At 38.1% G+C, this 23,966-nt stretch overlaps 1 protein-coding gene across 1 annotated transcript in view; it reads left to right on the forward strand.

Moving 5' to 3' along the window:
* Positions 1–10,095, forward strand: part of Dsg3 (desmoglein 3) — a 29,479-nt gene extending 19,384 nt beyond the window's left edge. The window contains exons 11-16 of the mRNA XM_046428320.2: positions 525–752; positions 2,215–2,472; positions 4,662–4,801; positions 5,121–5,184; positions 6,537–6,784; positions 8,988–10,095. Of these exons, the coding sequence (XP_046284276.1) occupies positions 525–752; positions 2,215–2,472; positions 4,662–4,801; positions 5,121–5,184; positions 6,537–6,784; positions 8,988–9,602 (1,553 nt within the window). The 3' untranslated portion in view covers positions 9,603–10,095. The remainder of the gene's footprint in view (positions 1–524; positions 753–2,214; positions 2,473–4,661; positions 4,802–5,120; positions 5,185–6,536; positions 6,785–8,987) is intronic.
* The last annotated feature ends 13,871 nt before the right edge of the window (positions 10,096–23,966 follow it).

Here is a 23,966-nt window from a genome sequence, read left to right on the forward strand (position 1 = left end):
GGGAAAGGGAAAAATAATACAAGGGGGAGAAATGAAGGTCAGTAGAGGGGGTAGAGAGAAAAGAGGGGTGGGGCGGGGAGGGGAGGGGGGATAGTAGAGGATAGGAAAGGTAGCAGAACATGACAGTCACTAGTATGGCAATATGTAAATCAATGGATGTGTAATTGATGTGATTCTGCAATCTGTATATGGGCTAAAAATGGGAGTTCATAACCCACTTGAAGCAAAGTGTGAAAGATGATATATCAAGAACTATGTAATGTTTTGAACAACCAACAATAAAAAAAAATTAATTAATTAATTAATAGGCCATGCTACACTGGGCAATTTGGTAAATTTCAAGTTGTTTTTTGTGAGCTGTAGAAATAAGACGACATCTCTTTACTTCTGACAGTAACAAATATAATTTCTCATGAGAAGATATACTGATTTACCTGCACGAAGAGAAACTTTGAACGATTCTCTTCTTTTTGGTACAAATTTATTTGATATACTTCTTTAACTTTAAAATGTTATTCTTACAGAATACACAGGTAAAACTTCTACAGGCACCGTGCATGTTAAAGTACCCAGTTTTAATGAAAATTGTCCACCAGTGGTCCTGGAGAAGGACGAAGTCTGTGGTCCCTCACCTTCTGTGGTTGTCTCTGCTCAAAACCTGCAAAGGGACAGATACCCTGGTCCCTACACATTTTCACTGGAAAAGAAACTGCAGAAGTTGCCAGTTGTTTGGACTATCACAGCACTCAATGGTGAGTAAGAGGAAAGTTGCTTCCATAAATAAAAGTTGCACTTCTTTATGTTTCCAGAAGAGTATGAGAATTCATTGGAGAGCAGGTTTCCAAGAATTATTAAAAAAAAAAAAATCTTTGTTATAAAGATGTGACCTCTACTTCAGAAAAGAAATAGTAAGATAAAATGTTAGCACCACTTAAAATTTTCTGGTTTTTATTGAATAACTTTTATATTTCTAGTGTATTTATTTCTACCTCCACAGTAGAAAAAAAAATAGGGTCAGGCATCTATTTTTTTTCAGAGAAATGTCTATATCTCTCCATACATAAGGTTTTCCTAATGGGGCTGGCAGTAAGCAGACAGGAAGCACTGGAAAAACCCACTAGCCAATGGAGAATATTTATTCCTTTTCTCCTAATCTTTACTGTGCTCGTTTTACATTTTCTGTCTTCCAGAAGTCTTATATATATAGATGTTAGACTTAATAAAAATCTGTTCCTTTGGGGAATTTTATTTTGGCCATCAGTCCATTTCAGATCCCTTGTAAACTCACTCACTTTCCTTAGCTCTTACCCACACCAGTCCTGCCTCCTTTCATGGACATGGTCCGTGGTGCCCTATAGTCATAGATTACAGCCATCACCGGAGTCAAAAAGATTTTGTTCTGTGTCACCTTCTGCCCTTGGGCCTTTCTGATGCTGGTTAAAGATCTAGCTCCAAACTACACATATAGCATTTGGCTCAAAATGAGTTTACCTGATACATAGTCACTAAAGATGCCACTAAGAGAGGGCCAGCACAGGAAACCAGCTCAGTTGAGTCTGGGCAGGGCAACCATGGTTGGACAGGGTGAACAAGACCCAATGTGACAGAACATGGAGAGGTCAAGAGTGATTCAAACAGCAGCACTGCTGTGGGATCCCACTTAGAAAGGGGCAATGTTGCCATGGAGACTAGGGAACAACTGGTGCTCAGGAGTCAGGCAATAGGTGACACCCCTGGGAATCCCATCCAACAGGCCATAATCTCCTGGAATGAGAACTAGGAGGAGCAGGTGCAGTAGCAGCAGCCAAAGCTGAAGTTCACTGTTGATGAGGCAGACCCAAGAACATGGAGTTCAGGGTAAGGCGTACACTCAGAAGGCCACATGCATCTGAGTGTAGACATACAGGAAAGTAGTAATGCCATGGTATAGGAGCCTAATATTTGCATCATGCTCATCTCCTATCCTCTGGTGAGAAAAGCAGAGCAAGATTGAGTCTTCATGGTGAGGAACAACGGGGTGTCTGGGTCAGAGAGGACAAGAAGGCATGTAGACAGATTTACCCAATTGATCTCTTAGAGCCCCTCATTGCTGCTCCGTTCACATCAGCCCTCTGTTTGTGCCAGTAAAGCATTCTAGCACTGTTATCAAAAATAAGTCGTTTTAAGAAAGGAATATACTTGTTCTTACTATTGATTGCATGGCTTTCTCTACAGGTACCTCTGCTCTCCTGAGAGCCCAGCAAAAGATGTCTCCTGGAGTGTACAGAATTCCCCTCATAATTACGGACAATCAGGACAGGCAGTGTGACACACCAGAGATCTTGACTCTGACAGTCTGTGACTGTGACAACAGGGATGTCTGTGGAGCTTCTTCCATAGACAAAGAACCTAAGCCCACGTACAGAAATGGGCCCTCAAGACTGGGACCTAATGCCATTGGCTTGCTCCTCCTCGGACTCTTGATGTTGCTGTGTGAGTATCCACCGCCTAGCTCTGTGTCCACTAGGGTGGCAACACTTGCAAAGACTTTGTGTTTCCCGTGCTCTTCTGTGCAATGTGAGAAGAGCCATTCTCAAATCATTTTATACGCATAGCTGGGAGGAAATGGCATTCTTTTGGAAAGAATCTGGAAAGTTTAACTTGTCACTTGCTATCAATCTATATGAACATAGCAAAGAAACTCATATATGCAGACATTTAGAATAGCACAGGAGAATCAAGAGGGAGAAAAAGAAATCATGAAGCTGGGGATGTATGTAGCTCAGTGGTAGAACACTTGCCTAGCATGCATGAGGCCTAGTGTTCAAACCCCAACATTGAAAAATAAACAAAAAATCAAGAAGATTCTCTTCCTACTGCCAGTAATATTCATGGGCCATAAGCATGGTGCATTTTTTTCCTCTTTATCTTCTTTGTGGTTGTTTTTTTTTTTTTCTCTTTGCAGTGTTGAAGATCACCCAGGGCCTTGTTAACACTCCAGCTCTGACCAGTATCCCCAGCCCCAGCACTTTCTAAGATGCTTCTCCATATTCAAGTCCCATGAGATTCTAAAATAGAAAGAAAACCCTAGTCAAACAAACTTAGGGGAAATAAACAGGCCTGTCATAGACTTTGAGCTTTACAATGTGCATTAAAAGAGCATGGCTCTGAGAAGTTATTGTTTAATCCAGCATTTCCTCAAAGAAAGAGCTAACTACCTGAATATATATCATTTTAAGACTTAAGGGTTAAGTATATTGAACACATTTAGGGAAGCTACACATATGTATTATTTTTTAATAAAATTAAAATTTATTTTATTCAGCAGACAGATTTCTGGAAATTTTCATTCAAATCAAAATCCTGTGAATCAAACAGTAAGAGGTCACTATTTAAAAGAATTTTGTGACAAATTCATGTATAAATAAGAGAAATCCTTGATCCATTCACAATAACTACCCCAATTTATTATAGAGTCATAGATATTTAGGGCTAAATTTTCATGATGATACTTTCTACTTCAATTCCTTCTTTTAAATTTCTTTTGATTTATGGAATCAATTAAACCACTAAAAAAGAACAGAAAATTTTATTAAAAACATACATATAACCATCACTCAGACTTAACAAATATGTCCTCAGATCACTTTTTTTTTCAATTAAGAAAATCATTTTTTGGACTGGGATTGTAGCTATCATGTGCGAGGCCCTGGGTTCGATCCGCAGCACCACATAAAAATAAATAAATAAAATAAAGATATTGTGTCCAACTACAACTAAAAATAAATATTCTTAAAAAATAAAAGAAAAGAAAATCATTTTTATAGGGCTGGGGTTGTGGCTCAGCAGTAGAGTGCTCACCTAGGCATGACCAAGGCCCTGGGTTCAATCCTCAGCACCACATAAAAAATAAGTAAATAAAATAAAGGTATTGTGTCCAAATACAACTAAAAAAATATTTTTTTAAAAAACCCTCTGAGCTAGGGACTCATTCTCAAGTCACAATTAAGAATCCATTCATCACCATTTGTTAGGGTCATCTCTCTAGGTGCTTAAGGTGTTTGCTGATCAAGTACTATTTACTAAGAACCGATTAGAAACCAAATTACTAAAACAATATCATACCCACCTAAAGTCTTGGGCATTCAGGTATCATAGTCATCTCCACATTCACCTAACACAATATATATTTAGCTTCAATATGTACAAAGAAACACAATCATCAAAAAATCTATGCAGGAAAAGGATTGAGGAACTGAGCAACCCCCTTTATCATTCATCAAACAAGTGTGTCTTCAACAACAATATACCTGCAACGAGAAATGATCTGGCCTGTCTCCTTCCATTTTGTAATAATTTGAAATTCTAGCATGCTCAATTTACTACCTTTTATTTTTTTTAATATTTTTTAGTTGTTGATAGACCTTTTATTTTATTTATTTATATGTGGTGCTGAGAATCAAACCCAGTGCCTCACACATGCCAGGCAAGTACTCTACCGCTGAGCCACAACCCCAGCCCCTACATTTTATTCTGTATAAATCAATTTTACTTTTTATTAGGAATTTTTCCTTAAGTATTTTAAAATTTTTATTTTCTTTGTAACATGTCTGACAGTTGTCATGTCAAATGGTGTTTGAGTAATTGAAATGTTCTGATTATTTGGTCTTGTTTTTCACTAGTGGCCCCCCTTCTGCTGCTGACCTGTTCCTGTGGGACAACTCCCATCGGAGGGGTGACAGGTGGTTTCATCCCAGTTCCTGATGGTTCTGAAGGGACAATTCATCAGTGGGGAATCGAAGGAGCCCAACCTGAGGACAAGGTAGGGGTTCTGTTTGTAACATATGTATCATAATCACATAGAGAAAAAAATGTATTTAATGTTGATATAGAAAAGGGGGGAGAGGAGTACAAAAAGAAGAGATTTCTTGACCCCAGTGTGAGTCACTGATGTAATGGAAAGAATCTTTTAGGATTTTAGCTCTTTAGATGTCAAATCCTAAAAATAAGGTTACTCCTGAAAGGATTTGGTACTCTTAACAAATGTTACCATTAACAAAGGACCACATTTCATCTGTATTGCTCTAAAGTCTACTTTGCTTTTAAATGTATTTATGTTTTGAAAACCTGAATATTTGCAGGAAATCACAAATATTTGTGTACCAGCTATAACGGCCAATGGAGCAGATTTCATGGAAAGTTCTGGTGAGTAAACATCAAATGTCTATTTGATAGCAACAGTGGGTTAAATGAGAAAGATTTTTTTAAAAATGAGACACATTCAAAATTACTTTATTAATTTGTGTATGTTAATGTAAAGGAAAAGGTAACCAACATCTATGTATCCACAGCCCAACTTCTGTCTGTTCTTAATCGCAGTCACATTAGCCATTAAAGTCTCCTGTGGACACATCCTCAATCCTGTTTTCCCTTTTTCCTTCCTTCAAACCAACAGTATATTTATTTTGAGCTCAATTACTAATTCTTATATTCAGTCACAACGTAACATGATAGCTTTGTTATCTTATAACTGAATTTATTTATTTGTTTTTATCAAGTGACTATTTTATTCATATTATCTCAATTCCACAACTACAATGTAAGTTAGAGGAAGGTAAGACCTGAGGCCTACTAGTAAAATTTCTTCTTTCTTCCATATTAGCATTAGATTGTTTTTAAATGTCCAGCCTACAGAATCTGCATGATAATTCCCCAAATATGTAATTGTCTGCCTTTGTCAGCTGCTCTAGTCTTTATCTGCTTCTCCCATTATAATGACATAGCAAGAACTATATTCAGAATTCTCTAGAAAAAAAATAATGCATGAAATCATAATGTAAAGTTATCTGGCAGAAAAATCATAATGCATTAAATTTCTCTAGGCACCAAAATACCAAATTAGCATCAACTATATACATGATTGCGTAATATATATATTTCCTCTTTGATTCCAAACTGAGCCAACATAACTGCACATTACAATTTTTTCTTTTTCATGAGAACAAACAAGGACTTCCTTAGAAGCTTTCCATGCCTATCTGCCAAGTATTTTCTTTTTACTTTTCTATTTCTTTTGTTTGTTTTTGTTTTTGTTTTGGTGCTGGTGTTGAACCCAGGGCCTTTTGCATGTGAGGCAAGCACTCTACCAGCTGAGCTATATCCCCAGTCTTACTTTTCTATTTCTGTCCATTGTCATCAAAAAACTATTTCCTCTGTACACTTTTTAAATTAGGGTTTCAACCTTTTCATCTGCTGATGTCCCCTCTTATGTTACTGTCACATAACACACTCTGGGGTGTTCTTGGAGCCTTTAATCACATAATTGTATTTTCTCCCACATTCATGCTTTACATAGCAATGGCTCCTGGACATTAGAAATCACTTTTTTAAAAATATAATTCACATAAGGGACTGGGGATATAGCTCAGTTGGTAGAGTGCTTGCTTAGCATGCACAAGGCCCTAGGTTCAATCCCTGGTCCCACAAAAAAATAAAAATAAAATAAAAATACAATTCACAGCATGAGATGTCAAAGAATTTTTCTCCCCTATTTTTAGAAGTTTGTACAAATACATATGCTGGAGGCACAGTCATGGAAGGAATTTCGGGAATGGAAATGACAACCAAGCTTGGAGCAGCTACTGGATCCGGAGCTGCCACAGGGTTTGGAGCAGCCTCGGGACTTGTCACCTATTCTTCGGGACAGTCAGTAACAATGAGGACAAGGCATTCCACGGGGGGAACCAATAAGGACTACACTGATGGGGCCGTGAACATGAGTTTCCTAGAGTCCTACTTTTCTCAGGTAATTGGATGGCAAATTGTGTGGCTTTTTTTATCTTCTTTTCATTTGATTTTACTTGATGATATACCTCAGTTGGGTAATTCATTGTTCTTAAGGCATGTTAAAATGTTAAAAAAAAATGGTTTCTTTTTGCCAAAATAATACAGATAACTTGGGTCACCAATCAAAAAGAAGAGTGGGAAGATAGCCCAAAACCAAGAAAATATGGCAAGTGTCCCCTCCTTTCCCAACTGGAAAGACAATGAAAGGCAAAACTCTTTCTCATTTTGAGAATGCCAGCACTGAATACAAAGCAGTTTGCTTTGCTTTTTCTGTACCACAAAGCATGCTGAGACATGTGCACATATATTTTCCTGAGAGTGATTGATAGTACTCTTTGCATTTCTTCAAAGAAATCCATGGCCAAAAGAGTTGAACGGCAGGGCTGGAGTTATGGCTCAGTAGCAGAGCACTTGCCTCACAATTCTCAGCACCACATATAAATAAAATGAATAAAATAAAGGTCCATCAATAACTAAAAAAAAAAAAATTATAAAAAAAAAGAAGAGTTGAATGACCACTGAATTAATGACCCAAAAGTCAAAGGAGAGGAAAGAATGGAATTGAAGATCAGTGGTGGGAGGAATCAATGTCTGGAAAGATGATGATTAAGTGTGTTTTGCTGTGCTTAGAATTAATCTCAGATCGTTTTCTGTGAATTGATTATGTCTACTGCAATGCCTAGCAGTAAGGATTGCCGTTTTCTTGATTAAGAACCTATAGAGTGAAATTGTATTGAGTGATTTGAGTGAATAAAGCATTGAAAAGGGGAAAAAAAAAAAAGAAAGAAAAGGGACAAGAGTGCTGGAACAGAGAGGGCTTTGGGGGGTGGGTTGCTTACCCCTGGTTTGGTAACCTCTCACCAACTGCCTGCGCTGTCAAGATGAACTGGGTTCAGAGGAGCAGGCTGCAACACTAAGAAAACAGAGAAGAAATCATGCAACACATGGACATGAGTTTCTCAGGCCGAGGTGGGACTGTTCTGCGACCTTAAGGGTCAGCTTCCATGGTGGATGGTGCTGGAAAGGGAGCAAGTGCACCTGGAACCCCTCTATTTATTAGGGAAAAGACATTCGGTAGAATATTCCACCCAAATAAGGCAGGGGATAGTGTTTCAAAAGGGGGTTTGCCCAATCCCATTGGGTAACTCTCAAGCCCAGAGCTGAGGCATTTCCTCGCCTATCGGAAGTAAAGGCCACTTGCTTCGCACAGTGTGTGGCATGTGATGCCAGTCCAATACCCCCTTTACCCAAGGCTGAGGCGGGGTGCTTTGCTCATGTGCAGGGCGCCCCCAACAGTAACCATAGGCTAATGGATAAGAGGCATGTTTAGATGGAACCTACCCCTAGATTTTTGATACCAGAACCGTGATAGATTCTGATAGCAGATAAAGGCTGACACTATATATATTTTTGCGGGGGGAGGGGTACCTGGCATTGAACTCAGGGGCACTCAACCACTAAGCCACATCCCCAGTCCTATTTTACATTTTATTTAGAGACAGGGTCTCACTGAGCTGCTTAGTGCCTTCCCGTTGCTGAGGCTGGCTTTGAACTGGCTATCCTCCTGCTTCAGCCTCCTGAGCCACTGGGATTACAGGCATGTGTCACCATGCCCAGCAAGACTGACACTATATTTGAGGCAAGGTTGGCAGGAAGTGCTTATTTTGAGTAAGGACACTTTAGAGTATTTTTATTTTATTTATAAGTCAGCCTCCTGCAAGGATTGTAGAATCTGTGCTTCTGTCAGGGTGAGCACTGTCTCCATGCACAGTAGGAGACCTCCACTGCCACCACCCCAACACAGACAAGCATCCACAAAGCCCTCACTTGAAGTCAGGTGATAACCTCCAGACATCATACAGATCTGCTATGGTAGACCTAAATCCTTGCAAGTGCCTTTAAAGTTGAGAACTAAAACATAAGCCCAAGCTAGACTCAATGTTGACGGAATGTCAACCCTGTTATTATCCAAATCCCAGATAATTTCTATAATAATATTGTTCATATAAAAACATTTCTTAACTTCTATGGATTACCAAATTTGGGCAGTCATAATCCAACCTAGAGTTCTGTGAACAGTTATAGATTGTTCAAGAATCTTCCTTAAAATTCTTCTTCTTCTTTTTTTTAAGAAGTCTTTTTCTCTCCCTCTCCATCTTTAGAAAGCATTTGCCTGTGCAGAGGAAGAAGACATCCAGGAAGCAAATGACTGTTTGTTGATCTATGATAATGAAGGCGTGGATGATGCCCCGGGTTCTCCCATAGGTTCCCTGGGTTGTTGCAGTTTTATTGCTGATGATCTGGATGACAGTTTCTTGGACTCCCTCGGCCCCAAATTTAAAAAACTTGCAGAGATAAGCCTCGGTATTGATGATGAAGCCAAACAAGCTCAGCCATGCTCTAAAGACAAGGGTTCTGGCATTGACTCCTGTGGTGGCACCATGGAAGTCCAGCAGCCAGGATTTGACAGGTGCCAGACTCTGTCTGGTAGCCAAGGGGTTTCTGCTTGGTCCGCTTCTGGGTCTGTCCAACCAGCCATTTCCATCCATGACCCTCTGCAGCATGGTAACTATTTGGTAAAGGAGTCTTACTCTGCTTCTGGATCCTTTGTGCAACCTACCACTGCAATCTTTGATCCACTTCTCACACAAAATGTAATAGTGACAGAAAGGGTGATTTGTCCCCTTTCCAGTGTTCCTGGCAACATAGCTGTCCCAACGGAGCTACGGGAGTCATGCAATATGCTCTATACAGAAAATCCTTGCTCCCACCTATGATCAGCACATAACAGAATAACGTTCTGGAAGAATCTGAGTATTTGGACCAAATTTCTTAAAATAGCAGCAAACCTCTCTACATTGTGTGAATTTAGCATTTATTGGATACTCTGATAAACTGTTCATGATTATAATTTAAATATTCTGGTTCGTTCCTCAAATAGGATGTGTCATCACTCCTAATTCTGGAATATTTTTCAAATTGTGGTAAACATTTATGTTTTTCAAAAATCTTATGATCATATTGGGTGGGAAATTTTCCTAAACACTTTTAAATGTATATGCTTGCATTGCCAAAGAAAGGTGTTTATCACTTTGAACAGAAATGTGGTTCACTGGATTAGCACTTGGAGTCAAGAGTCCTGATTCTTGTCTCTGTTGCCTTTTCTTATATCATTACTAATGATATAAGAACATTATTACTAATGACTTCAGAATCTCGAGGCATTTGCCAAAGCATTTTGAGCTGCTCAGAATAAAAGAAATAACTTCAGTTAAGTTTTTTTTCTGTCTTTTTGGTGCTGGGAAACCATTAGTATGCATCTTTTGCTCAAGCTAACGGGCTGTGGGCTTATGCATTCAACTTGCTACATCTACAAATTCCACATATGCTCACACTAAGACAGTTTTGAAATAGAAACATCATAGAATGTTTAAGAAATTCTAGTCTAGTGTAAATAATATTTTGTGTATTTTTGTATTCTTGAAAGAATCTATCAAAAAAAATACTTTACATTGAACTCCCTCCTAAATACTTCTCAGTAGTAAATCCTGTGTTAATCTTTAAAATGGGTCCTTCTTTAGAAAGTGTCACTAGGTAGGTATAATTTACATATGACATAGAGTGATGTTATGTAAACAGTGTCTACAGACTTTGTGGAAATACAAAACACAGCTTTTCTTATAAGCAAAAGGAGCTATGAACTAGAATAACACAAGGTGAAATTTATGAATATGTATTATAAACAGAATTTCAGGAAAATGATTAGTGACGTGCTTTTCTAGTAAAAAAAAAAAGGAAGTGGAGGTGGGATTATATGTAAACTATTTTTTTAACCATCGCTTCTAAATTTAACAGCTACCACAATTTAATACTTGAGTGTAGCAATGTTAGGTGAGAGAAAGTGTAGAATATATTTTACATATGTTACCCTCATGGTAATGGTGTTCTTCCAGTCATTTCTATTCGTTCAAGATATTACCCCTTTACCCCACAGAGAACACCCTACCTCACCTGCTTCCCCATGTTATGGTTTAAACGGAATCTTTACAGGGTCATTGTTCAACTTCATTATTTCTAACTGTATATAAAATACAGTTTTTAATTTTCCTGGGGTTTTTTTGGTTATAATAAAACCTACATACTTTTGTCCAGATGCACTGTAAACTAACCAAGTGTTTATGGTTTAATCTACAAGGGTACAGTCTGAGAACACCCACAGGAAAGCTAAGCCCTCAATGCTGCTATCCCTATTTTTCATCCCTCTCCTTGGCACCATGACCACCAGGAAGGCCAGTGATAGAATAGACCAGAAGCAGAAGTGCAGGCAGCCTGAGCCTCCCCGTCAAGCCGCTGCTGCACTGAGGCTTTTACTGTGCAGGTCTTGAAATGAGAAGAGCTGGATCCTGTGGAGCATCCTGCTGAGAGTTGAGAAGTTGCACTTCTTGAGCTTCTTGCTTCCCAGTGGAAGCTGACTCTGGGATTAAGAGTATGCACTAGTGACTCTGTTTATGCATGAGGGTCAAATTAGCAATCATAATGCTTATTTAAAGCTCAAAGGTATATTCAATATAACTTTGCCTATTAAACCCCAACACAGAAAGCATTATTAAGGTGCAGAGAAAACCAGATCATCATAGTAAAGTTTATCAAGAGAAAAATTGAAATTAAATGTTTTTAATTTTAAAAATATTATTGGTCTTTATGATGACCTAAATGTTTATTTTCTGTATAAAATGTATTTGCATTTTTTCACCAAAAATAAAAGTTGTTTTAAACAGAAAAACAATTAAACTGTTCTTTGACTTGATGTGTTATACATTTTAAACAGTATATATTAAAACACAAGAAGTGTACCATTGTTATAATAAAACTGGCAATAAATAAATGAATACTTCCTTTGCCATTTGGTAAAAGCTGAATCTCCATAATGAAGAGTTACTAAGGAATATGATGTAGAAATGGCTTGCATATGAATTTTTAACGGTATTTTATATTTTTCTTCTAGCTGATACCTTTTCTGCATCCTCCCAGACAGAGGGAAGTATCATGGGGCTCAGGATCATTCTGGGTGGATAAGGTGCTGGTGAGGTCAGGGCAGACAGACTGGACACTTTCGATCATTTATGTTTATTTGGTTCCTTGGAATACTCTCCTAGGAGAAAATTGTGACATTCTAAGAAGACTCAGATGGTTGGAGTAAAGAGAAGGTAATGCTTCCAATCTACCTGGATGGAACGTTATGCCAGGGCACTGGTGAGAACCATCTGCCTCAGTTTGAGGCACTTGTGCCTTATGTCTCCTAAGGAATGCAACAAAAATAAGTCTCTTCAGATTTTCAGAACTTGCTTCTGGCTGACATTCCTCCTTCTTAAATCTGGACAATGAGACCTGGACCCTGGGTGTAAGGGGAAAAAGAAAACAAAATTAAAGCAAATATTGGGTAAAGAATGGTAGATGGCTTAACTCAGTGTTCAAAATCGATTCCATAAAAGTGAAAGTTACATAGGTAAAGTTCAAAAATATTATCAGCTTCTATTCATAGCAAGTTTAAGGAATAAAAATGGCAAAAAAAAAAAAAAAAAACGGTTTACCACAATTTGGAGACCACATCCTCAAAGATCACATAATGGTATAAAAGAAGCACATTAAACTGACAAGCTTCAATGCAAACAACAATTAAAAAGCAAGTAAAAGTTTAGGATCCTTCTTGTTCTTGGCAGTTTGGCATTTTCTCATATTCATTACCAGGTCTATTAGACGAATTCTGAATCCGAGATAATATGGTTTAACACTTGTTCAATAGCATAGTTTGAGATGGTTTCATGGAGGGGGGATAACTGATAAGAAAAGGAGACAAACAATTATTTAAATTCCAGGTGCCAGAATCCATGTGTTTTCCAAGAGAAATACTGAAATTTCTGCTTTGCCTGGTCTAGAATGGGCTGAGATTCTCCACCACCAAGACATTTGCCATTCTCAGGTTGGTGTCTTTCTTTTTTATAGATTAATTTTTTATTTTTGACAAATGTGAAACAATAAAATCTAGAAACAATCCTGTGATTAAAAGTCAAGAGAATCATGTCTTAAAAAAACAAGACACTATTGGAGGTAGTTACCAGAACAGGAAAAAAAAAAGTCATTGGTGAGGTTACCATACAGCCAAGGGAGTTCCACACTCCAATTTAACTCCTACAGTACACCTGAGATTATGGTCACAGAAACAGAGACTCAGAGAAGCAAAGCAACCTCCTCCAGGTTGCACAATAATATGGCACACATATGAAAGTGTATCTACCATCATCCAACAATAAAAACAATTATTATCCTCAGAATAATCTGCTTACTTTCCACTCTGAGACTTAAGTAGACTTAATGAAAAATTGGAACACAATAGAAATTTAATATAATTTTATAAAAATTATAAAAAGGATTAGAAACCTAGATACTAATTCTAAAGATTAAAGAAGCAATGTGATAGGAGCAAATACATAGAGGAAAAAGATGAAGATGATGAAGATAACAGAGAGATGTTAATACATGATTCGCTGCTATTTTGAAGCAATCATGGCATTATTTTTTCAGGGGACGAAGACCCATTTTCTTCTGCATTTAACAAATACCAAAGAGTTTAAATTGCAGAACCAAGTATTTAAGCTGAACTTAATTATAATTCTGGCTCCTCTGGATGCTATAAGAACTGAAATAAGTTACTGAAGTCACAGAATCTTTTCCAGTAAACTTTTAAAATGTATTTGGATAGCTAATAGCACACTATCTAGAAGAGGTCATGTGAAATGTGTCTAGATACAAAAATTATAGCCTTAAATGGGTCTTTCCAGCACAGCATTTCCAGGAGTTGCAGAAAAGGACACATTTAAACAACTGTGATGCTTTTCTTACTCCTTGAAGCCTTCTCCATTTCTACTGTTATTCCACTGAAATATAAGGGATCAAAGTATTTTAAGTTTTATGCCTCAGAACACTTCTGATGTCTTATGTGGGATGAATTTATCATTATTAACTTAGCAAACCATAACTTTTATGTGAAAACACAGAGCACCAAGTAATGACAAAATCAGCAAAACACTGATATTCAAATACTGTGTGTATCATTTTCACGGAAGGCAGAACTATTTGTGTTCTTTCAGAATCAAAACGGGTTGCATAGAACTTTTCTTAAATAAGGCAGTAAATACAAAATGTGTGACTAACTTCAGTCACATCTCCCCATGGCCACAGTGTCTAGTATTGATATAAGATTTATATGGTTCAACTTCCAAGGCAAAGCACAGACGCGCACATGCGTGTATACACACACACATACACACACACTCCTACCTGCCTCAGGGAAGCTCACAGCTTGGTGTGGCTGAAGCAGTGTCTTTCCACTATCAGAAACATTTGCTAATGTTTAGTTTACATTGTGGATATAGTTTTTGAAATTAATGAGTCTGTTCTCTAGTTTTGTGAATTAAAAAGTAATAACAACACCTAGAGTTTCCAACCAACCTTCTTGAGGTAAGGCTTAATGAAAAGGGCAGGTCTGAGCAGACTTCACTCTCAAGCAAGGCAGACATCCCCAACTGTTGATTCATTGAAACATGTAATCAATTCCCAGTCTAGTTTTGATTTGCATTTCTCTGATTGCTAGAGATGATGAGCATTTTCTCATATATTTGTTGATTGATTGTGTATCCTCTTCTGAGAAGTGTCTATTCAGGTCCTTGGCCCATTTATTGATTGAGTTATTTGTCTTTTTGGTGCTTAGCTTCTTGAGTTCTTTATATTCCCTAGAGATTAGTGCTCTATCTGATGTGTGAGGGGTAAAAATTTGCTCCCAGGATGTAGGCTCCCTATTCACCTCACAGATTGTTTCTTTTGCTGAGGAAAAAAAAAAAAAAAACTTTTTAGTTTGAATCCATCCCATTTATTGATTCTTGTTTTTAATTCTTGTGCTATAGGAGTTTTATTAAGGAAGTTGGGGCCTAATCCCACATGATGAAGATTAGGGCCTACTTTTTCTTCTATTAGACGCAGAGTCTCTGATTTAATTCCTAGGTCCTTGATCCATTTTGAGTTAAGTGTTGTGCATGGTGAGAGATAGGGATTCAATTTCATTTTGTTGCACATGGATTTCCAGTTTTCCCAGCACCATTTGTTGAAGATGCTATCTTTTCTCCAGTGTATGTTTTTGGCACCTTTGTCTAATATAAGACAATTGTAAATCTACCAGTATTTGCTTTTCTACATCTTCCCTCTTCCTCTCAGCTATTATAAATTGCTATATGTTTTTCCTCAGAAGCTATTCAACGACTGTGAATTGATAAACAATTGATTTTCTTTTTTTTTCATTTTTTTATTATTAGTTGTTCAAAACATTACATAGTTCTTGATATATCATATTTCATACATTTGATTCAAGTGGATTATGAACTCCCATTTTTACCCTGTATACAGATTGCAGAATCACATCAGTTACACATCCACGTTTTTACATACTGTCATACTAGTGTCTGTTGTATTCTGCTATCTTTCCTATCCTCTACTATCCCCTCTCCCCTCCCCTCCCCTCCAATCTTCTCTCTCTACCCCCTCTACTGTAATTCATTTCTCTCTCGTTTTTTTTCCCTTTTCCCTCACTTCCTCTTATATGTAATTTTGTATAACCATGAGTGTCTCCTTCCATTTCCATGCAATTTCCCTTCTCTCTCCTTTTCCCTCCCACCTCTCATCCCTGTTTAATGGTAATCTTCTCATGCTCTTCCTCCCTGCTCTGTTCTTAGTTGTTCTCCTTATATCAAAGAAGACATTTGGCATTTGCTTTTTAGGGATTGGCTAGCTTCACTTAGCATAATCTGCTCTAATGCCATCCATTTCCCTGAAAATGCCATGATTTTGTCATTTTTTAGTGCTGAGTAATACTCCATTGTGTATAAATGCCACATTTTTTAAATCCATTCATCTATTAAAGGGCATCTAGGTTGGTTCCACAGTCTAGCTATTGTGAATTGTGCTACTATGAACATTGATGTAGCTGTATCCCTATATTACGACTGATTTTCTTTTTTAAAAATATTATATACAAATACACACACACACTTTTGGGGGGTACTGGAGTTTGAACCCAGGAACACTTTACCACAGAGTCCCCAGCCCTTTTAATGTTTTATTTTGAGACAGGGTCTCAGTAAGTTGCTCAGACCTTGCTAAATTACTGCGACTGGCCTAGCACTTGTGATTCTCTTCACTCAGTCTCCCAAGCCACTGGGTTTACAGGCATGAGCCACCATTCCTTGATGCATGTTGATTTTCTGACATGCCCCTCTTTCTATCTATACCCTCTTGGATCCTGGGAATGTCCTCTTTTGTGCTGCTATATGCCTTTTAAAGACTAAAACCATCCATGAAGGCTTATGCTGCAAATAGGACAGTAGAACTTCTATTCTTCATAGTTTCTCAGGGGCTCTTACAAGCCAGTGCATGTGACTGCTACCTTTGCCAACTCTGGCTGGAAAAAAAAAAAAAGATCTCTCCATTAAAAGAACAAGTCAGGAGATGTTTCTGGATATAGAAAATGATGAGTTGTCGGAAAAAAAAAAACCCTACTAAAGTTTGCAGAAAATCAAAACTACTACTGGAAAAGCTAACACAAAATTTTAAATTTCATTCCATCCCCTATTCAATCAGAAATAACTCTACATTTTAATGATTAGCAAAAGGTAAACTTGAAAAGGTTTTTGTTCTGTTTTGTCTTTTGTGTGTCCTAAGTTATAGATTAACAGTTCTTAAATTCTAATCCCAACTTCGCCACTTAACTAGTTATGGTTTTGGGCAAGTTGTTCAATCTCTCCAAACCCTTTCTGGTCTATTATTATGGAGATAATAACAGTCTATCTTATGGGGTTTCTGTAAAGCTACAGGAATATAATTTGGACAAAGTAAGTGCTCAGAAATAGTTGTTTTACTTGTTTTATTTCTATACTTTAAATCTTCAAAATAAACTCATAGTTGAGAGTGCTGACATAAGAACTATCAAACCACCTTCATTTCATTACAGATGATCAAACAGAGGCTAGGAAACCTCAACTGAGATTGACCAATGGCACATACAAGAATTAGCTGGGTTAATTCTCTTTCGGCTACTCCAAACTGCCACCATGATATTTCTTTTCTATTTATCTTGTCCCTTAGCCAGAAGGCTTGTCTCATCTAGTCTACTGTGCACTGGAAGTTCCTATGAATGCACAGTCAGATAGAGATGAATTAACTCATATCTAATTTTAGGATATCCAAACTGATCAGAATTCACCAGATGATTGCAACTTTTCAGCTGAGCTTCCTTGGAAAAGTGGATTTAGACTTCAAAAGGGATGACTTGAAATTATCTTGTTTGGTGTATATCATTTAAGAGTGACAAGATGGTAGTGTAAGTTGTTTATTTTATTGCATTCTGCTGACATCATGGCAATGAGAAGAATAGAAGCTCCTTTATTGCAAAGTTCTCATTGTGTCATTTACACCAAGTACACAGGGAAGCCAAGTGGATTTGGGGAAAAAATAATTACTTGAAAATTAGCCTGTAAAGAATGATGCCAATTGACCCAATCTCCTGTGAGATATATATTTTATTTTATTATTTTTTTTGTTGGGGGGTGTACCAGGGATTGAACTCAGAGGCACTTAACCACTGAGCCACATCCCCAGCCCAATTTTGTATTTTATTTAGAGACAGGGACTCACTGAGTTGCTTAGCACCTCACTTTTGATGAGGCTGGCTTCGAACTCGTGATCCTCTTGCCTCAGCCTCCTTAGTCACTGAAATTACAGGTGTGCACCACCACACCTGGCTTGGAGATATATACATTTTTTTTATTTTATTTATTTGTTTTTCTGTGGTGCTGAGGATCAAACCCAGTGCCTCATACATGCTAGGCAAGTGCTCTACCACCGGAGCTGGATATATATTTTAGGTAATGTTAGTAGGAGAGTGATTAACTACATGAAAACATGACCAGGCTTCATTTCAGATTCCTGCATGATTTATGGTGCCAGGCTGCTGCTCAGGTGGAAAAAAAGAGTTTTATTTGAAAAAACTAGTGCAAAAGCTAAAATGAACAGAAATGAATTTTTTCTTTATTTTTGCCTGCTTTCGCTTTATTTTTACCACATGATATGCCTAATGGCTTCATATTCACTACCTCCAGCTTCCTTTAAAAATCTGACCATAACTAGTAGATAAATTTTTAAGTCATCTGAGAAAGTATTTCACAGTAAGCACTTTAAATCTATAAATCACAGAAAGCACTTTGTTCCTCCTTGCTGCAATATATTTCTCTAATTCTTCAAATATATTATCTGAGGAAACAAAGTGAGATTCTATTATCATAAGCAATAAGTTAGTAGGTAGGGAATTTGAGGAACAGACACTTTTTAGTATTGGACCACCTATGTGTGCATAAACACACCAAGGACTCAGATCTCACACTTGGGGTCTTTTTTTGTGGAAGGGTGGGGGTTGATTTTAAATTGCTTATTCACACTTCTAAAGTGAAAATCCAAGATATGAAGAACAAGAAACTATACCCTTTTCATATCCATAAACTGTTCTCAAGATTCCACTTATTGGAAATTCTGAGATCTAGACTAACTCTCTCACAATACCAAATAATGAAGAGTCACCTGGCACTCTTGTCAACCACAGAGCGATTCTTCACATGAAGTTTCGTGTGGATTTAACTTTGTTCAGCTCTAAGTCGTCCCTGTAATACAGATCAGCTTAACTCATCAAATTGTCATGAGATTACTTCAGATGAAGTTCTAATCCCAAAGCTAAGAAAGAAAGACAATGATAGATTTTTTTCCTCCTCCTTCATAGGAAAATTAGTCACAAGAAGTCTTTCTTGACTGACTTACCTTTATTGTAGCTCATTCTGCATGAAAGGGGTGTGACTCTCTTCAAAGTTCTGATGTTATTCTGATATTATTTCAGTAGAAGTTTCAAGAAGATTGCACCAGTTTTGAATGGAGGGGTTAGAAATGGTGTCATAAATTCAACAGAGTTGTCTAGCTGACTGACGGGCCAGCTTTCAAGGTATACAGTAAGGTGTATTAAAAATGTTTTGATTTATGTAGAAAATCTTTAACCACAAATGTCTTCAGACAAGCTGGTAAGAGTCACTGATCACTATATCTAAATTATTCACAGGAATTTTTCCCTTTGTTTCCTTTGAGGCAAATTTTTACATCTGTTTTGCTTGATGTTTGAGCATCGTTCTATCTGACAAAACTTTGAGAACTAGAAACACCGCCCCCCCCAAAAAAAAAAAAAAAACTTACAATCCAAACAAAATAGGTTTAGAAACCAACACCTTCCTGAAATGCTGGACACTAGAGACATTTTGTTTTGTTCTCATCTCTTACAGTATTTGAAAGGCCACTTCAACTTTCCAATTCAGCAGGTATGTGTTGATAGGACTGCACTGATTAAATTATTATTTATCCTGTTATGAGGTTTTCAATTACTTTTGCTGCAAAAGTGAAGTTACTACATAGAAATAATTCGCTATTCATAATATCTACCTTAAGTTCAAGAATAACAACATTGTAGTTAGTGCAGCTCATATAAGCACAGCCTCCAGAGTAGTGGCTCCTGAAACTTTTCCAGGACTGCATATGTGAGGACTTTCACAAGCTCACACTGAAGTTCCTTTCTCATTCCCTAATGGAATCCACCTCCTTTATCCACCCAAGGTGGTATCAGAATGCGAATGAGTAACATCATTTTAAAGTACAAACCCAAGACCTTGCACATCCTAGACCAGCACACTACCATGGAGCTACACCCCAGCCAGCAGCACCATTAGTGAGCCATCTCTAACTTACTCCACTCATTTTCACAAACTAAGCCATTTACAAATTTCAGAACTTCATTATAAACAAATTACTGCATTAACAGGTATGGTACTGAAGTTTTTAAAACACCACCAAAAAAACTAATTTTTAAGATAAATTCAAACCAATATTTTTTTTTGAATCCTTGTTTTTCCTTTAGAATGGAAATCATTTAGTTTTGAGACTCTCTACCTCTCTACTAAAGCATTTCTAATCCATCGTCCCAGAACATTTCAAAATGATCTTGCAACCACCCCCCCACCCCCCCACCCCCTGTTTTACTTTTAGGTTTTTCTCTGCAAAGCTAATGTTCTGCTTCTATTTTGCTTTTTTGGTTACACATAAGAGTGGCATTTGTGTACAAATGAATGAAACAACCAAGAAAACAGTGAGAGTTTTTTGTTTGCTTGCTTTTGATTGTTTTTTCTGCTTCTGAGGATTTCTTTCTGTCTATCTACCTGAGCTCATTAGTCACACTGGGTTAGCGCAGTGGTTTTGTCTGACACTCTGGGTAAACACCCTCATGCCTGTCTGTTAAAAACTCTGCAAGTCCTGTCATGCTGCTGATGGATTCCAGTCCAGGGCCGCTGTTAGCAACCAAGAATTCCCTCCTCTCTTTCCTTGGCCATTACCGGTGCCCTTATCTTTCCAAGAATTCCCATAAACAAAATCTACAGCAAAATCAAAGCCATAGATTTATCACAAGTAGAAAAAAAAATCAGCATTCCCAAGCCTCCCATTCCTATAATGAATGCCTGCTTGTTCATCTCCAGAGGGAAAGGGGGATTTCCATATTGTTTGTTTTCTCACTTTGTTCCCTCTGCTAAGAAAAGTCTTAGAAAAGAGCACAGAAATGTTCTTCCCTAACCTCTGAGCTCCTCCAACTTCACCCAGCTCAGGCAAGTCTTAGTAACACCTTCCCTTGACAAATTTTGAAGTGGGGGAGTTTTGCTCACAGTGAACAAAGTCTCACACTGATCCCCCTCCCCAAATTGGTGAAAGTTATCCATATCCTTCCAGGAATTTAGTGCTCTCTTGTTCTTCTCCCCTACGTCTTCATCTTACATAGTCCCTCCCTCCCTCCTCTCCCTCCCACTCCTCCTCTCTGTCTTCCTCCCCCTCTCCCTCTTCCTCTCCCTCTCCCAAATAACACTGCAAAGTTATTCATACAATCAACCAATGTTTACTGGATGAATCAAGCCATTTTAAAAGTGCTGGATACATAGCAGTTCACAGAGGAAAATCTTAGCCCTCAGGAAGTTGGCAATCTAGGGAATGGTAACAAAATAGTAAGAGAACACACCATCTTTTTCAATGCAATGCACCAAGAAGAAATATATAACTGGGAGGGGATAGGAGGACCTCTGGGCATCCGGGTACTAAAATTTAAAAACCATCCATCAGGAAAGGGCTTCACTGAGAGGGTAACATTGTAAGGGGGTAAAATCTAGCATAGATTTTGTAGAATTTTGGAGTAGAACCCGCGAGGGAAAAGAGACACTAAGTATAAAGACCCCAAGGTGGAGCATGCACCATGTATTTGTGATGTAGGACTAGGATCTAAATAGCAGGTAGTGGATTAACAGGCCACCCTCCCAGGAACAGGCACTGAACAGCCGAGGGAGCCTTAGGCTAAAGGTTTCAGACATTACTCAGTGGGAGGGAGTGGCAATCTCCAGGAACATCTAGGTGTAGCTGGGGTTTCCCAGGCAGGTGACTGTTTTGTATATGCCTCAATCCAGCATTTTTATATTCACATTCAAAAACTAGCATGACTCACTTAAAAAAAAAAAAATCTCTTAAGATGTGCTCAGCATTCTACTTAGGCCCAAGGATAGACTATTTTGTTTTCTCCATTGCACCAAATCCTGTTTTGCAACTTTTGCATCTTCCTTCAATCTTCTCTACTTCGTGAACATTAACAATTTCCTTAAAATAGTTAGACTCAGGGACTTTGCGTCAGAAGCAAGGGTCCTCTCATACTGACTCATAAGGAGGAGCATGTGGGGAATCGCCCTGGGAGACGCTATGACTCACTGAACTAGGGCTATCTCTTTCTCTGGGGTGTTGGTATCTGCAGCTCTGCTCTCTGGGGTGATATTTCTGCCCCAGGAGTGTGGTAACTGTTCATTATGATGTGCTGGCTTCTCTGTGCTAGGCCAGAGGGCTTGGAGTCTTCTAGCTTTATTACTCAGTAAATTCTAACTCAAGAAGGTAACAAAGCTTTCCCCGTCACATTTGTAGACCTTACCTCCTCCTTCAGTCTGCCAATTCTCCTCTCTCAGCACCTGAGGCTGAGGTGGCTTCTTGGTCCCTCCAACTGGAGAGTCCACTAGAATTCCAGGATCCTAATTCCTAATGTCTTATGGTGGCTTTCACATCTGGGCTTCCATGGCCTAAACTCTTGGCTCCTTCTCCAGGATTAGGGGGAAAGTTAACTCTTTCCCGTTTTTTCCACGAACAGGGTAATGAGCTCTTTGTCTTCAATTGGCCCATGAACTCCTCCAGCTTTTCCCAGTCTATTACCCTCCTGGCCACACTTAATTCCATGTATATCCTGGACACTCACACCTCTCCACTATCAGCCAGTCCACTCTATCACCCTGACTCACACCCATAATCTGCTAACTTTGTTCCACTGCAGTGTTGTTAGGGAAAACACACACACACAAACCAACATGTGCATATGTTTTTTCTGACTAGATCCACTACTAATTTATCCAAGGTGAATATTCCAAACACCTTCCCTAATAATACTCCTTTTGCACTTATAAATAATTCCTTCGGATATGTGGGCTTGGTTCAACAAGTCTTTATTGATCACCTAGTATATTCTGGATACTACAGGCTGAGCCTACCATGAATACCATGTGTGGCCTCTGCTCTCATGGAATTAACAATCTTGAGAAAGAGAAATGGGTGGAGTAGTAGATCTAACTGAAATAACCATAAACCACCACTATACAACGGTTGTTATGAATCATTTTGAACAAAGTTCCAGAGAACTGAAAAAGTAAGTGACTTGATATGGAAAGGATGGGAAAAGGAGAGTTGAGGATGACAGCCAGGGTCCTGGCTTAGGTGACCAAGTTGACAAGGCTGCCATTGATTGAGTTAGGTATAGGAGGAAGGAGCAAGCTTGCATTGGAGGGTGGTAAAAGAATGGAGAAATAATCCAGCTGAAGTGGAGAGCCCTACAAAATTATTATGACCGTTTAAGATTTCCATGAAATCTCCAAATGGTGATGCCCAATGTTTGTATCTTAGAGAAAACTATGATGGATTTGCACAATGGAAATGGCAGCAGAATTATGCCTAGTATCAAGTAAGAAGAAAAGAATGAAAGGACAACTCAAAAGACAAGCATTTTATGAGCAGACAGAGGATAAGAAGTGGATTCAGAATGGCCAGATAGATGGGAACAAAATTACGTTATTATTTGTGCCTCCGAAATCTATTTGCAATTCTCTTCTCATTTCAAACTGTTTGGTAGATTTTTCTAATTGAATACTCTTCTAATATATCAAATTCAATATATTTTCACCAAAAGGAAAGCTTTTGCTTCAGAATTCCCTATTTGTGGTATTGTGATAAGAATGTCAAAGCCCATGTCAAAGCTCTTCACCAACAGCATCTATGCTTTGAGTTACTCTGCCCTGGCAGGTTCAATGTGTAGCCCACAATAACTCATATTTCAAGAATCAGTTCACCACACCAGCCCCAAGCAACCATCTCTAATCTGGGTATTGCAATTGTGAGTTAGGGACTCTCCACTGTTCACATTCTATCCTGCACATAGTTTTACCACTGTAGATATATATATATATATATATTTTAAGTACCTATTTTTGTTTCTTTGGATACAGGAACAACTACATTATCTTTGCATTCCCAATTCAATGTAAATAAAAATGTTTGTTGAGCTGGGGCAAACTAAATGTTGAATAAGTGAGTGAAACTAAACCCAAACCAGATTATTCCTTTTATTGTCCTTCTCACATTACTTGAAAATATTTCATGGTTTGTTCTGTTTCTTTGTGCCCTTTATTTATTTATTTATTTATTTATTTATTTATTTATTTTTGAGGTTCTAGGATTTGAACCAAGGACCTTGTGTATACTTGGTAAGCACTCTTACACTGAGCTATATCCCCAACTCTGTGTACCCTTTATTAAACAGTGTTCTGACTCCTGACCACAATAACCTTGCTTTTATAACAGCTATATATTGCCATGATCTGTTTAGATAG

Source organism: Marmota monax, unplaced genomic scaffold, assembly GCF_021218885.2.
Source record: "Marmota monax isolate L192 unplaced genomic scaffold, Marmota_monax_Labrador192_F-V1.1 WCK01_AAM20220418_F8-fsc00031, whole genome shotgun sequence".
In the NCBI taxonomy this organism is placed as follows: domain Eukaryota; kingdom Metazoa; phylum Chordata; class Mammalia; order Rodentia; family Sciuridae; genus Marmota; species Marmota monax.